Consider the following 17,528-nt stretch of genomic DNA (forward strand, 5'->3'; position numbering starts at 1 on the left):
AAAAAGTCCTGACACTGTACTAGACCTCCTCTGACATTAGGCGAGTAGGGGGTAGGACACCTTATTGCTGCCAGGTGGGGATGAAAGTTGAGGATACCCATTGAGCATTTGCTGGCATGAGTGTGGCTAGGGTAAATTTTTTTTCTGTGATGTTTGGCTAGAGTTTGGAGAATATTGTCTACAGTATCTTACAGGTTGTCAGCTTTTTAGTTTCAAGTTTGGGATATGTAAGACAGAAAGAAAACCTAGAGAACTTATCACTATGAAGTTCTTCAGTCCTGAGGTCCTTGGATGGTTGGCCCTCTTCTTTCAACCTTTCATAGCCTTATGTTTTTATATGTGATATATAATATTTCAGTAAGACCTTATAATGTTTTACTCATACTTACTGGAACAGGGAAAAGTTCACCTACTTTATCTTCTATAAAATGGAAGTATGTCGATTATAAAGTCACCCCCCCTTTTATCCATTGTATAAATACACCTGAGTTTGTTTATCCATTGTATTAATGGACACCTGAGCTATCTCTAGTTTACAGCTATTATAAATCAAGCTACTATGAACATTTTTACAGATATATGTATTAATTTCTCTTTGATAGGTATACGTTTAGTTTTCCAAAAGTTGACAGAGCTTTAAAAAATAAGTGATGCCATTTTACTTTCCCACAACTATTTAAAAACGTTTTGGTTGTGTTAACATTTGGTACTAGTTTTAATTTTAGGCAATCTAGGTTTGTGGAATCTCATTGTACTTTTAATTTGCATTTGCTTGATGGGTTATGATGCTGAGTGTTTTTCATGTATTTATGGGCCATGTGTATATATTTTTAAATGAAGTCTGTGTTAAAATCTTTGTTTCATTTATTTTTAAAAAGATTTTATTTAGTTAGTTTTAGAAACAGGGGAAGGAAAACAGAAAGAGAGGGAGAGACATCAATCTGTGGTTGCCTCTTGCTGGTCCCCTAATGGGGACCTGGCCTGCAACCCAGGAATGTGCCCTGACTGTGAATCAAACCAGCAACCTTTCAGTTTGTAGGCCGGCACTCAATCCACTGAGCCGTACCAGCCAGGGCTAAAATCTTCATTTTGAAATTGGGTCATCTTTTTAAAAAAATTCATTTGTAGGAGTTCTTTATACAGTCAGGATACATACAATTTGTAAACATGTTCTTCTAGTTTGTGTCTTTTTGTTTTTGCAGTGATGTCCTTTGATGAACGCTTTTACATTTTTTCAAGGCATAACTTATCAGTACTTTCTTTTATGGCTATTACTGTCTATCTAAGAAACATATAATTACAAATAGGTCATGAAGATATTATCTATACTTTTTTGCAGAAGTCTTATATATTTTATGTTTAGGTCTGTGATCCATGTCAAATGTGCATGGTATGAGGTAGGCATGTAAGTTTAATTTTTATAATACTCTATTGTTTCAGCATCATTTGTTGAAAGAATATTACTTTTTCTATTGCATTGCTTTGATGCCTGTGTACAAATCAAATAACCATAAATGTGTGGGTCTATTGCTGGACAATTTATGCTGTTCCATATTTGAATGTCAATACCATGTTTTAATTAAACTGCTTTACAGTAACACTTGAAGTCAGATCATTTAAATCTTCCAAACTTTTTATTTAAAGATCACCCTTTATATTCTAGGTTCTTTACATTTCCACATAAACTTTAGAACTAGCTTATCAATTTTACAGAAAAGCCTACTGGTAATATAATTCACATTGTACTGAATATAACAAACTTCCAATCTCTAAATGTGGCATATTTCTCCATTTAAGTCTTCTTTAATTCTCCTGACAAATATTTTCATTTTAGTGTAAAGACCTTTCCTATTTTATAAAATTAAGATATTTTTATTATATTAAGATAAATTTATTTTTAATTATTTTAGCTTTTATTACACTATTATGTTTTTTTAATAGACTTTTAGGTTCAAAGCAGTACTGAATAGAAAGATACAGATTTTCCATATATCCTGGGATCCTACATATGCATTATTAACATCCTCCACTAGAGCGTTGCATTTGTTAACAACTGAAGAACCTATACTAACATATCACTATCATTCAAAGTCCACAATTTACATTAGGGTTCACTCTTGGTGTTTTATATTCTATGATTTTAGATAAATGTATAATGTCATGTATCCATCATTATAGTATTACATAGAATAGTTTCACTGCTCTAAAAATCCTCTGTGCTCTGCCCATTCATCTCTCCCTCCACCCCAAACCACTGCAACTACTGATTTTATTAATGTCTCCAGTTTTGTCTTTTCCACAATATACTAGAGTTGAAATCATCCAGTATGTATCATTTCCAGATTTCCCTCTTTCACTGAGTATTACAAATTTAAAGTTCCTCAATGTCTTTTCAAGGTTTAATAGCTCATTTCCTTTTGGTGAATAATATTATATTCTCTGGATATACTACTGTTCATCCATTTATCTACTGAAGGATATCTCGGTTGCTTGTAAATATTGGCAATTATGAATAAAGCTGCTATTAATAGCTATGTGCAGGTTATTGCACAGAGCTAAGTTTTCAGCTTCTTGGGATAAATACTAAGAACGCAATTGTTGGACCATATAATGACAGTATGTTTGGTTTTATAATAATACAATCAATTTTTATATACTAATTTTGTTTTCAGTAATCTTTCTACTAGTTTTAGTAGCTTCTTGTGCATGTCTTTGGATTTTTTACATACATGACCATGTCATATACAAACAGAAACAGTTTTAGTTCTTTTTTGATCCTATGAGTTTCATTCATTATCTTGCCTTACTGCACTGGCTAGAATGTCCAGAATAATGCTGAGGAGAAGTAGAGAGTGAACATTTTCATTTTCTTTCCATTTTTAAGAGGAAGCATTCAATATCTCACTGTTAAGCATGAAGTTAACTGTAGATGCCTTTTATAAAATAAGAAAATGCTTTTCTAGTTTTAAGGGGGTTTTTTTTGCCTATATGTTCAAAAAGAAATTTTCTGCCTTGGTTTGTGTAGCTCAGTAATTTGAGTCCCAGCCTATCAACTAAAGGGTCACCTGACCTGTTCAATTCCTAGTCAGGGCACATGCCTGGGTTATGGGCCAGGTCCTCAGTAGGGAGCGCACGAGAGGTGACCACACACTGATGTTTCTCTCCCTCCTTTTCTCCTTCCCTTCCCCTCTCTCTAAAACTAAATAAATAAAACCTTTAAAAAACCCTTTTCTATTAGTTGATTTGTTTCCCCTGAATCTTTGTTAGGTTTTCTATCACGGTTATACTAGCCTAATAAAATAAGTTGGGAAGTTTTTTCCCCTTATTTTCTGAAGTGTTTAAGATTGGTCAGTTCTTTTTCAATTAAATAACAGAATTCATAAGAATAGCCTTTTAGTTCCAGAATTTTTAGGTGAAGGATTTGGTAAGGAATTCAATTTATTTAAATAATATAGGCTATTCAGATGTTCTTTTTCTTTTTCAGATTTTATTTATTTATTCTTAGAGAGAGGAGAAGGGAGGGAGAAGAGAGGTGAGAAACATTAATGTACAAGAGACACATTGACTGGTTGCCTTTCGCATGCCCCAAACATGGGGCCTGGCCTGCAACACAGGCATGGTCCTGACTAGGAATCAGACAGGCAACCTTTCCCTGGCTGGCGTAGCTCAGTAGATTGAGTGCGGGCCGCGAACCAAAGTGATGCAGGTTTGATTCTCAGTCAGGACACATACCTGGGTTGCAGGCCACGGCCCCAGCAACCGCACATTGATGTTTCTCTCTTTCTCTCTCTTTCTTTCTCCCTTCCCTCTCTAAAAATAAATAAATAAAATCTTAAAAAAAAAAAAAAAAAAAAAAAATCCTTAAAAAAAATAAAAGAAAAGAAAGGCAACCTTTCGGTTTGTAGGCTGGTGCTCAATCCACTGAACCACACCAGCCAGGGCTTGTATTTCATCTTACATCAGTTCTAAGCAGTATTTTCAAAGGAATTTGTCCACTGTCTGTATTTATTGCTAAATGTCCTGGCATAAAGTTATTCAGGATGTTCCTTCATTAGCCTCTTAATGACAGTATTGCATAGACACTGGTAATTTGTGTTCTCTTCAATTTTTCTCTTGATCAGTGCAGCTAGAAGTCATGAATTTTGTTGCTCTTTTCAAAGCTCTGCTTAGTATTTTACTTATTGCTATTCTTTATTATTTCATGCTTTCTACTTTTACCTCAGTTTTGTAGAAATGAGTAGGATGGCTTTGCTGTTCTGACTGACATTTGAGTATGTGATTATAGTAAGTCAAGGGGAAGGGATATTCACTCTGTGTTAAGTACAAAATAAGTATCATTTAATCCTCACGATTCAGCCCAAAAGCAGCCTCAATATATACATAAAAAATGCTGAGTACGCATATATCCAATTATCACAGGACCATTTGTTGAAAATATCATGCTTTTCTTCATTGAACCATTGTGGCACTCATAAAAAATCAGGTGATTGTAAATTTAAGGGTATAAAAACATTTTCATAAATTAGTATATAAAATATATTTTGTAATGATAATGAAAAGTGAGTTCATGAAACATTTAAAAATAAATATTACTTTCCATTAATTGAATCTGACCTCATCACTGGTAAGATGCATTTAATTTTGTTTATATAACTAGTGTAGTAAAGATAGAGATAAACATAGGTCTGGCTGACTCAAAGTCATAGTCTTTGTTTACATGATATTTTTAAGTGATGTGTCTGAAATAATGGAGGGGCCACTCTCCCTATCCTATCGTAAAACAATTATTTGAAAAACACAACAGCACTTTCCAGAAAAATAATTTTATCCTGTAACAGTCTAATTTAAAGTCCTGTTTCACAGGAAAAAAAGAAGAGCCATTATTTGGATACGTTTTATCATTATTTATTCACTTTGTAAACCACTAGGTACAATTAGTCTTAGTGAGAGATAAAGTGAGGATTCAGGGATAAAAATCTTTATTTAAAGTGAGAAATTTCTATTCTGGATCTCTTAACCACTATTCATGCCAGAAACATGACCGAAATATTAGTCTATCATTAATTCCCTCCTCTTCCTGTGGAATTAACTGACTCCTACATCCCCTTAAATAGAGCTTTATCCAAGAATCTAAGCTAATTTCCCAAACAAGACAAAACCAGTAAGACTAAAATGGGTGTGTTTTCCTTTAACAGGACTTTTAAATTACTTCTTATTTTCAAATCCTGTTTATCATTAGCAGGTTTTGGGAGACAGCTAAATCTGCTAAGAATCTGCTTCCACTGATATGATCTCATAACAAAAACAAAAGCTTCTTTCAAGAAACTTTTGGCAATACGTCTATAGAATATAAAACTTAACTCTTATCTTCATTAAGTGAACAGTAGCATAGTTAACTAACTGAGAATTAAGTCTTGTGACTCTATGTTGTCATTATACTATTGTCCAGTCATACAATACACAGTAACTAATCTTTATTGCAAAACTTATCTAAACTTGCTGCTTCAGATACCCTCCTGGTGCTGGGCCCTCTAGAGAGAAAAAAGGGGATTAGCAAACCATAACCCAGAGAAGAGTTCTAGAGTCATAGTTGAAGAGAACATTACAAAGCATAGGAGATACTGCACAAGTAAGTTAGTTGTTCTTGAGAAAAAACTGTCATCTATATTCATCAATTTAATGTAATTTCTCCTCTTTTTCTTTCATTTATCAAACAAATAATTGTTAAACTTCTGTTATGTATTATGCACTGGGAAATCAAAGGAGAATAAGAAAGACAAATGAGCCTGTACACATGGAGCTTATAATGTAGGAGACGGATAACAAAGGAGTAAACAAATACAGTAATTATAGATTAAAAGAAGAAAAACGGGGTCCTGTGATGTAAAATAAAGGGAGGGACCTTCTTTGGTGGGACAATCAGGAAAATAATTAAACAATTTTAAAGAAAATGATATTTAGGCTGATATTGACATTAAGCTCATCCTTAAAGGATGAGAGGAAACCAATTGTGACAAGAGTCTGAAGAAGAGATTTTCAGGAAAGGGGAATAATAAGTATAACAATACTCTTGGTGGAAAAGAGCTTGCTTTGTTCTACAATTTGAAAGAAGACTAGCATGACATAATATAGCTAATAAGGAAAAGACAGGAACAGAAATATACGGAGTAATGTGTAGTGAGGGGCCAGGTCATTTTTAAAAGTCAGAATAAGGGGTTTGTAGTTTACTCCAATGGTCAGCCACTGAATGGTTTGATCTGTTTAAGTTATAAAATCATTTTATAACTGTGTGGAGAGTGGATTAGAAGGGAATAAGAATGGAAGTGGACAGAGCCGGTAGAAGGCTACTGCATATTGCAGTAGCCCAATCAAAAGGTAATACTGGTGTATTTGGACTTGAGTGATGGCAATGGAATTTGGAAAGACTAGGTTATATTTCAAGGATGGAAATAATAAAACTTGGAGATGGACTGGTGTCCATCAAAAACAGAAAAAGTAAGAATGACTTCTAGGTACTTTCTACTTACCTGATAAGCTTCACAGCAGGATGTTAGAAGGTACTATTACCTAAATGTGAAGCAAAGTCTTGACATTTTCTCACCGCCCCCGCCCCAAAGAAAGATAAATCTTGCTGAATTTTCAAGCAGATAAATGATCAGGAGAAGCGGGAGGACTTCTTACTTTGATTATTACATATCCATAAATCATCTCAAGTCTTTTGGACATGGAAAACATTTGAAACTGAACTGATGAATAGTGGGGCTTTCCTAGATGACCTACTCAGGGAATCAAATGCTACAGATAAAGTGTTGTTTATTGAAACTCCAGTGAGTAAGATTTATGTCTCTTTTGACTCCTAGATAGTAAAAAGTTTACAGAATTCTTCACAGTAAGTATAAATTAAATGGTAAAGAAACAAGCTTGACCACCTTGCAGATACATAACAAGAACGCAAAAGCATTTCACCCAAACTCAAGAAATACCATTTTTTTCTCAACAACACATTGTGTATACCGATACTCACCAACATGAATGGGGGCTGGGAATAACCCATATTCATGCTCTCCTGGAGAGTATTCCAGCTTCTCTTTCTTTAACTGAATCAATCGGCTCTTTGGGCTATGATAAAAAAAAACACACATATATAGTCAGAGGTAGTAACATTTTCTCCTGTGGTCATATGTAGAAAACAGATTATTCTATCAGGAACATTTTAAAAAAGATTTTATTAATTTATTTTTAGAGAGAAGGGAAAGGAGGGAGAAAGAGAGGGAGAGAAACATCAATGAGGGATACACCCATCAGTTGCCTCTCACACACCCCCAACTAGGGACCTGGCCCTCAACCTAGACATGTTCCCTGACTGGGAATCGAACTGGCTACCTTTTGGTTTGCAGACCTGCATTCAATCCAACGAGACACACTATCCAGGGCCAATGGCTTAAGTTTTAAATGTCTATTTTTTAGGGGATAGATACCAAGTACTTTCATAGAAAGAGGCTTGTTAGCCTTCTCCAACAGTTTTGCAGAAGAAATCTCAATTTCATATCTGACCATGATTACCTTGTATTTTATTAGCAATTTATAGTTTATAAAGTACTTTCACATATTATCATTTATATTAATCCTGTGAAGTAGGCAAGAGGAAATGTGAAAACAAATGCTCTATGAGATTAGGTGACTTACCTTAATTTTAAGGTAAGGAGATTCAAAATGAAAACCTCAGTTTCACCCTGGCTGGCGTAGCTCGGTGGGTTGGGCATGGGCTGTGAACCAGGGTGTCACGGGTTCGATTCCCAGTCAGGGTACATGCCTGGGTTGCAGGCCATGACCCCCAGCAACCGCACCGCACATTGATGTTTCTGTCTCCCCCTCCCTCCCTCTCTAAACAAACAAACAAACAAACAAACCTTCGGTTTCTTGCTCAACTCCTATATAATTACTGTTCTCTTTAGAAGATGGCGGAGGAGTACATGGAAGCCACACTAACCTACTCCCAGGACCAATCTCGAATTACAACTAAATCGTGGAGAAATCATTTAGAACAACTGAACAAGAATGAGAGAGACGCCTTATACCTTCTATACTCAAACTATGTTTAAAGTTTACCAGAAGCTGCTGAGACACACCAAGGGCTTGCTCCCACACCTTATGAAACAGGAAATGAGGGGATTTCTGGCAGGTTACAGATTTAATGCTCATATCACTATTGTAACAGCTATCCTGTCTGTCAAACACACAATATTAGAAGATTCTGCAAATCAAAATGAAGTTCTTTAGGTTAACTAAATTTAAGTAATATTTGCCCTAGCCTGTGTGGCTCAGTTGCATGGAGTACTGTCAAATAAATGGAAGGGCTATGATTTCCAATAGGGGCACGTGCCTGGGTTGCAGGTTAAGAGGCAAGCAATCAGTGTCTCTCTCCCTGTCTCCCTTCTTTAACCTCTCTCTAGAATCAATAAGCATGTCCTCAGGTGAGGATTAAGAGTGTATTATTTTTATTTTTGTGATATTTTACTAATGTGAATATGTGCTAGCTACTGTGTACTTTTAAAGTTGGAGAAAGTGTATTAATGTTCCTATACTAGGCTGGAACAACTATCAAAACTTCACCCTCTTTATCAAGAATGATATTTTTCCCTGGGTTTGATTACCCCTGTCAGTTGGTGATAATCAAAACACACATTTTATTGGATGTGTTAGAAGGGTCTGGAGAATTGTCAGTGCCTTCAATTTCTATAATATGCCTTCATTCTCTGAGTTAACTTTTGGTTATATCTTTATGAATGATTTAAAAATTATTCCATTTCCATTCATATGATGTTATTAGTAATTATAATAGGTTAACCAAAGTCATTTACTCTTATCATCTAAAGGTGGTTTCTGATTTTTTATCATACGATTGCCTAAAAGCCACAGCTATAAGCAAAAACTGAGAGTGCTGGAAGAAACATCAATATGGCCTTAGTAAATAACTGCAGCAGTTATTTTTGACTAGTGATGCTACTTGAAATAGATTTACGGGTACAGATTTCCCTGTATTAGCTAACAACAGCCTCACTTCAAACAGATACCTGTCATATTGTAAAAATGGGACAGAGTTATAATTTCCAAGACATTTTAAGCCAGAAAGCAAATGATTTTGTGAAAGTAGACTGCTTAACTAAAGACCAGTAAATTAAAAATTAGCTATGACTGAACTGATTTAACTCTGGGAAATAACTGTGCTTTTAATAAATGTATGCTAAAGACCTTTTCTTTCATCTTCATCTTTCTATAATTACTCAAGTTAAAAGGATATACTTGTACAAACTGAAATAAAACACCTTTAACTGGAATATTATTCCAAATGCCTTAAATTTAGAAAAAATATCTTGTCAAAGTTTTTAATATAGATTATAAGCCTACACGAAAACTTAATAAAATTTCCGTTAAAAAAAGATATACATTAGCTCTGGCTGGTGTGGCCCAGGGGACTGAACATGGGACTGCGAACCAAAGGGCCGCTGGTTCAGTTTCCAGTCAGAGCACATGCCTAGATTGCAGGCCAGGTCTCCAGTAAGGGGTGATCAAATGGAAACCACACATCAATGTTTCTCTCCTTCCTTTCTTCCCTTCTCTAAAAACAAATAAATAAAAAGATACACAGTAGTTGGCCTACCTAGAAAATTATTCAGAATATTATATATAATGTAAAGTGCTTTTTATGTTCTTATTTAGAGAAACAGGCCAGTTTTTTTGTTCATTTCTGATACTTGTGGTCACCAAATGTTTGGAGGTTTACCTGCTCCCAAGCAATTCTCTGTGACACCAGCTGGGTGTCCTACAATTTAACTCAATTCTAATACTATCTGTACATAGTGTCAGATCCTAGGATAAGGGCTCAATCCCACAAGACTATCCCTACTCTACTTCAGATCCAAATCACAAGTAGTATGTCCCCAGGATACCCATAACATATGTTGAATTTGACTAAAAATCAGAGGTTACTATGATCCCCTCCCTCAAGTTTGATTAATTGCTAGGGTAGCTCACAAAACTCAAGGGAAACACTTACTTATGTTTAATAGTTTACAAAAGGATATGATAAGGATACAGATGAACATCCAGACTGAAGAGATGTGTAAAGCAAGGTACGAGGGAAGAGGCATGGAGCTTGCATGCCTTCTCTGGGTATGTCGTTCTCCCCATACTTCTACCTGTTCACCAACCTGGAAACTCTTTGAACCCTGGATTATGGGGATTTTATGAAGGCTTCCTCATGCAGGAATGACTGATTATTAACTCCACCCGCTTTGGAGGATGGGGAGTGGGGTTGAAAATTCCAAGCTTCTAATCAGGGCTTGATCTGTCTGGTGACCAGCCCCAACCCAGGATCCCACTCAAACTCACCTCATCAAAATAAAAGGTGCTCCTAGTATTCTTACCAGTTAGGAATTTCTAAGGATTTTAGGAGTCCTGTGTTAGAAATGGGCTCAAAGACAAATATTAGAACAAGAGGGCTCTGGCCAGACCCCGCCACCTCACCTTACACTCACCACAGGGCCTGAAGCCCCCTTGTCATCACCACACCCATCACTGTGACTAAGACATGTGAAGTAGAACCTCCACTTCAACAAGAACTTGGCTTTTAACCTGGAAGACAGGCAACAATGGAATATTCATGGAATGTTGTCACCCTGCTTTATCAGTCAGGGTATCCAGGTTCTTAGAGTAACTAAAAATTTTGAGCATCTAAAATTTTGACTTTGACAGGTATCCTCTATTAATGGATTTTCAAAATAAAAATGAGAAACTCTTGGATAGAGTGCTTATGTCTGACATTGAGAAATTCATGCCTAGTGTTTATACCCCCACTATGGGTCTGGCTTGACAGCTATATAGCTTAGCATTTCAGAAGCTGAGAGAATTCTTTATTAGTATCCACGATAAAGGGCATATTGCTTCAACTTTTTACTGCATGGCCAGAAGGTATCATCAAGGCTATAGGGGTGACCAATAGAGAGCATATTCTTGGCTTGGGAGACCTTGGCTGTAATGGAATGGGCATCCCTGTGGATAAGCTGGCTCTGTATATAGCGTGTGAAGGGATGAATCCTCAAGAATATCTGCCTGTCACTCTGGATGTTAAAAGATAAAATGAGGAGTTCAAGTACACTGGATGACGGCAGAGAAGAGTGAGAGGTCCTGAATATGATGTTTGTTTTTTTTTTTTTTTTGATGAATTCATGAAGGTAGTTTCTTCCAAGTATGGCATGGATTGTGTTACTCAGTTTGAAGATTTCACCAATATAAATGCATTTTGTCTTCTCAACAAGTATCAAAACCAGTTCGATGATGTTACTTAATTCACATTCAGTGATGTTACTCAAGGAACAGCATCTGTTATAGCTGTAGGTGTCCTTGCAATAACCAAGAACAAACTGTCTGGTCAACAATAGTATTTCACAGAGCTGATGAGGCTGCCTCAGGGATTGTACATCTGACTGATATGGCCATGAAAAAACAAGATTTACCAAAGGAGAAAGCTATAAAAATGATATGGTTGGTTGACTCAAAAGGATTGATAGTTAAGAAGAATTTGCCTATGAACATGAAGAAATGAATCACCTAAAAGATATTGTTTAAAAAATAAAACCGAATGGGAGTAGAAGGGAAAAAACTGTACTTGAACAATGATTAAAATTAAAAAATAAATAAATTAAAAAAAATAAAATAAAACCAGCTCTGGCTGATGTGGCTTAGTGGACTGAGCACTGGCCTGCGAACCAAGAGGCTGCCAGTTCGATTCTATGTCAGGCAACATGCCTGGGTTGCAGGCCAGATCCCCAGTTCCAGGCCTGCAAGAGGTAACTGATAATTCTCTCACACATTGATGTTTCTCTCCCTCTCCCTCCCTCTCTTCTCTCTAAAAATAAATAAAATATTAAAAAAATAAAACTAAATAAATAGAATCCTTAAAAAAGAATGTAAAAATTTATGGAAGGATATTACTTTTGGGCAAACATCATGCTACACAATTTTGCTTCATTTACTTTCTGGTTATTTATGGTTTCCATTATATTTTGCCCAAGTTCTCTTTAAAAGCTACTGTACCTGCTACTGAGAAACTCATCATTTTAATATAGGGAACTAAGGGGAAAACCAAAATCAGCAATACACTGATACAATTGAAATGAAAAAAATAAAGAGATGTTCCTAGTGTTCTTGTCACTTAGAACACTTTAGGAACTTTGTGTGAGGAACTAGAGGCAGAAAGTAATACTATGTATATTTTCTATTATCTCATAGTTCCTAAACTTTTTATGACCATGTAGTAGTTAAATCTGGAGGCTCAATAATATGTATTACTGTATCAACCAAATTGGAAACCATAAAGAATGTCATTTCATTTTGCATGACAAGATCAGTAATATGCAAAAGAAGCACATTTCACAAATGTAATGGTAACTATAAAATCCTCTTAGGAAACTGGACTGCTATCTGTTCTATGGTTTTAAAATCCCATAATAAAGGGAGTAAGTAATGTCACTTCTTAGCAGGTCAGGAACACTGACAAATCTGGGGAGCTTACAGAAAGGGGATTCCAATACAGTTACTGGTGTTCCATGTGAAACTTGGAGGTACGTTGGAAGGCTTTTGGTTCCTGATGTTCACAGGTGAATTGGTAAGGGCAATAATATACTTTTGACACATAAAAGTAAGTTAAAACTTTTATAAATGTTTCCAAGCAAAAGCTGATTCTGAGGCCTTTGTTCTAGATGTAGTAATAAAACACAAGACCTCTGGGTATTCATTAATATTGTATATTAAATATATATAAACAAAACTGGTCAAATAAACATCACAGTTAATGATACTGAATCAGAAAATCACTAAAAAATTTATGGAGTAAAATCTCCACCTTAGAGGGAAAGGGAACGACAAAGAGTGACTGTGAAAATAAAACTTTGACACCTAGCATGACAGCCATTATGGATAAATTAGTGACTCTCTAACAATTCTGTTCCTAATTTTTGCAATGCTATTATACCAAGAGATGTGATGTTATAATCTTTGTGAATATAATCATGTGAGAAAAACTGCTCTTCCCACCTAGAACAGACAAATGTAAACTTGGTATTCGTGTGTGTGTGTGTGTGTCTTTTTCACTGAAATTCACTTATTATATTTTTCACATGAAGAGTACTTCTTTAAAAGCCTGAATTTGCTTGCAAAACTTCTTCTGGAATTTTATATACATATTTTTGTCAATAGTCTTTTTTAAAAAAATAAACTTCATTAAGCTTAAGTTCATTTTTATTGTTGGTTGATTACAGAAATGACTCATAAGGTCTAAATACTAGAAAATTAGCTAGGCAATGTTTATAGTAAGTGGGTCAGAAACAACTTGGGAATAACCCACAGATTAGAATATGTAGTAAAATTTCAAGTCACTTTGTGACAAAAGCAGTTTTGCAAGTGTAGTTGAAATTAAAAATGCAAATGAAATCCTATTCCCAGTAACCTGTATTTATTTTCAGCTAATAGCCACTAAAATCGTGATAATTCTACAATCTTTGTTATAGTAGCTAAAGGCAAAAATGGTAAAACATTACAACACAAAACAAAGTCAGGCAAAGAGATTTTTCATCAAAGAAAAATCTTTAAAGACCTAAAAATTCAAAAGAAACACTTGTCATAATACTATTCATTTACAAACCTTGCTACCTATGTTAATAGTCATTAAGATATAAAAACTATGAAATAAGAGACAATGGATGATATGTTATAGGAGTAGTGAAAGAAAAAAAAATCACCGTGTTTTCCGGACCATTAAGACACACCTAGGTTTTAGAGGAGAAAAATAGAAAAAAAAATTTTGAAGCAATAAATGTGGTAAAATATTTAATAACATAAATAATATTTCACCAATGTAAATGTAAACAGAAGTCAACAGCAGCATTAACAACCATTATTCCTCCCAAATTTGGGGGTGGGGAGAGTGTGTCTTACAGTCCGAAAAGTACGGTAGTTGGATTTATAGGTGACCTTTAAGAAATGAAATATTGTTTTCGTAATTCCTTTCATCTGGATTCAGAAGAAAAAGAAATTTAGCATAGATCTTTTAATATATAAAAAAATAAACTTCAAATAGAATGAAGACTTGAACATAAGATCGGAAACCATAAAACTCCTAGAAGATGACATTGGGGGTAAAGCTCCTTGACATTTGTCTTGGTGATGATGTTTTCTGTTTGACACCAGAAGCAAAAAAAAAAAAAAAAAAGCTAAAATAAACAAGTGGGACGACATCAGACTAAAAAGCTTCTACAAAGCAAAGGAAACCATCAAGAAAATGAAAAAGCAAACGACTGAATGGGAGGAAATATATGCAAGTCATATCTGATAAAGGCTTAATAACCAAAATAAAGAACTCACACAGCTTGATAAGACAACAATTTGATTAAAACATGGGCAGAGGATCTTAATGGACATCTTTCCAAGAAGATATACAGAATGTCAACCGGTATATGAAATGGTGCTCGACATCTTTAATCACTGGGGAAATGCAAATCAGAACCACAATGAGATATCACCTCACACCTGTTAGAATGGCTATTATCAAAAAGAAAAGAAATAACAAGGGTTGGTGAGGTGGAGAAAAGGGAGTTTTGTGCACTATTTGTGGAAATGTAAATTGGTACACCCACTGAAGAGATGGCCTTGGTGGGGTAGTTCAGTTGGTTAGAGTATCATCCCGATGTGCCAAGGTTGTGAGTTTGATTCCTGGTCAAAGCACATACAACAATCAACCAATGACTGCATGGATAAGTGGAACAGTAAGTTGATGTTTCTTTCTCTCTCAAAATAAAAAATAAATCAATACAATTAAAATAAAAGAAAACTTATGGGGGTTTCTATAAAAAATTATAAGTAAAACTATCATATGATCTAACAATTTCACTTTTGAGAACTTATTCCAAGAAAAGCAAAACACTAACACGAAAAGATATCTGCACCCCCCTGTTCATTATTTACAATAGACAAGACATGGAAACAACCTATGTTGACAATATAGGTTGTTGTCAATAAATGGATGGATAAGGAAGATATGGGGGGGGTGTGTGTGTGTGTGTGTATACACAAAATGTTTAGCCATAAAAGTAGAAGGAAATCCTATCATTTGCAGATTGATGAAGAACCTTGAGGGCATTATACTAAGTGAGATAAATGAAACAGAAGAAGACAAATACTGCTTGAACTCACATATATGTGGACTCAAAAAACCCCAAAAACCTAACTCACAGGTACAGAGAATAGTTGGTGGTTGCCAGAGGGAGGTGCTGGGGGCTGGTGAAATGAGTGAGGGTAGTCAAAAGGTACAAACTTCCAGTTATAAATAATTCCTGGGGGTGTAATATGTAGCATAGTAACTACTGGTTAACAATACTGTGTGACATGTCTGAAATTTGCCAACAGAGTGGATCTTAAATGTTCTCACCACAATAAAATGGCACCATATGTAACATGCCCAAATTTACAATTTATATAACAAGTAAGTGACACAACTGAGACTTGACACTGGTTCTATAACCACAATTTAATCCATTTCTGAATAACTTGAATTTAGCCTCTTTCTGCCTAGAATATCTCTTCGTTGTTTCCCTGTTAGCTGTTTTAAAATACTATTATCATAACTACCCTGCTGAAGATGTTAAGATTTCTCTCAAAATATATTATCAACCACTACTACTTTCTATAACATTGGTTTTACTAATACTATATTGTTTAGATTAACAGAAACTTACATGGTTTTAGCATAATCAAGTATCTGTAAGAAAAGATGGTCCAGAATAACTAACAGGTAAGTTAAGATCATACGAAGGTTAAAATACTTATGCATACAATCTATAGACAACAGTAGCATAAAAGCCTTTTGATATTCTTTCATATGACAGGACATGGCAGTATTTTTTGTGAGGATGTGAAACTTGGAAGGGCAAGATATAAAAAGCATGTATTTGCTATAATGCCATCTTTCCTTAACTGTCCAATCAAAAAACCATTTTACCTTACAATTTAAAACTGTTGAGGAGCAGTTAGATAAAATAAAAAGTTAAGATTATATTTTCAGATTACTAAATAAACTTTACCAGCTTTGATATTTTCTAAAGTATGTAAATTTAAAAAACACATTTTTATCTAAAGTGAGTATTCCAAATAAAATAGGAATCAAATGTTCCAGGAAAGCTCACCATTTCTATAATCAAATGATATTTAAGTTCCTTAGAGTCAGAGTATAGTAGCAAAAAATATAAATGTTGCAAACAATCACTGGCCACATTCAAACATTAACTAAGCCAGTTACTAGCTATGTAACCCTGGACAAATTACTTAACTGTCTTACGCTTTAGCTTTTTAATAATAGTACCTAGTGACTTCTGTGTTACAATTTATATAACTAGTAAGTGACACAACTAAGACTTGACACTGGTTCTATAACCACAACTGGCCAAGATGTAGGTGTAGGTAGATACACTTTGCCTCCTTGCACAATCAAAAGAAGGACAACAACAAATTTAAAAACAAAAACAACCAGAACTGCCAGAAAATCAAACAGTATAGAAGTCTGACAACCAAGGAGTTACAGAAGAAACATTCCTCCAGACTTGCAGAAGGGGCACAGATGGGCAGCTGGGGCAAAGGGGACGTGCAGCAAGGAGGCGGCTGGAGGACCAGGTGATCCCACATTTTCGTGAAGATAGACCGGGAGGAACAATGGGGAGCGAGAGTGTACAACCCAGGGTTCTGAGGTGGGGAATAAAGCCTCAAAGCCTCTGGCTGTAAAAACCTGTGGGGGTTGTGATGTCAGAAGAAACTCCCAGCCTCACAGGAGTTTGTTGGAGAGACCCACGGGGTCCTAGAACCTATACAACCCCACCCACCCTGAATCAGCACCAGAAGGGCCCAATTTGCTTGTGGGTAGCAGGAGAAGTGACTGAAAGCCAGCCTAGGGCTGAACAAGCCACGCTGTTCACTCTCTGACTCATACTACAACTCAGAGACATGAGTTGCCCTGCCCTGGTAAATACCTGAGGCTCTGCCCCTTATATAACCTAACAGGCATGCTGAGACTAAGAAATATGGCCCCACTGAAAGAACAGATCAAAGCTCTGAAGAAAGAACTGAGCGATGAAAAGATAGTCAACCTATCAGATGCAGAGTTCAAAACACTGATAATCAGGATACTCACAGAAATGGTTGCGTATGGTCACAAAATAGAGGAAAACATGAAGGCCATGCAAAATGAAATAAAAATATAAAGGGAACCCACAGTGAAGGTAAGGAAACTGGGACTCAAATCAACTTGGACAAGAATTTGGACAAGAATGAAGAAATAAACATTCAACCAGAACAGAATGAAGAAACAAGAATTCAAAAATATGAAGAGAGGCTTAGGAACCCCCAGGATAACTTTAAATGTTTCAACATCTGAAACATAGGGTTGCCCAAAGGAGAAGGGGAAGAGCAAGAAACTGAAAACT

The 17,528-nt window shown here is 35.5% G+C and overlaps 1 protein-coding gene and 1 pseudogene across 4 annotated transcripts in view; one reads left to right on the forward strand and one right to left on the reverse strand.

Moving 5' to 3' along the window:
- Positions 1 to 17,528, reverse strand: part of ASH1L (ASH1 like histone lysine methyltransferase) — a 230,349-nt gene that overhangs the window by 55,605 nt on the left and 157,216 nt on the right. For all 4 annotated transcript variants that reach the window (XM_036015489.1, XM_028503256.2, XM_036015487.1 and 1 more), the window contains one exon: positions 7,025 to 7,119. In XM_036015489.1, the coding sequence (XP_035871382.1) occupies positions 7,025 to 7,119 (95 nt within the window). The remainder of the gene's footprint in view (positions 1 to 7,024; positions 7,120 to 17,528) is intronic.
- Positions 9,561 to 14,209, forward strand: LOC114489071 (annotated as a pseudogene).

The sequence above is a fragment of the Phyllostomus discolor genome, chromosome 14, assembly GCF_004126475.2.
Source record: "Phyllostomus discolor isolate MPI-MPIP mPhyDis1 chromosome 14, mPhyDis1.pri.v3, whole genome shotgun sequence".
NCBI classification, from domain to species: Eukaryota; Metazoa; Chordata; class Mammalia; order Chiroptera; family Phyllostomidae; genus Phyllostomus; species Phyllostomus discolor.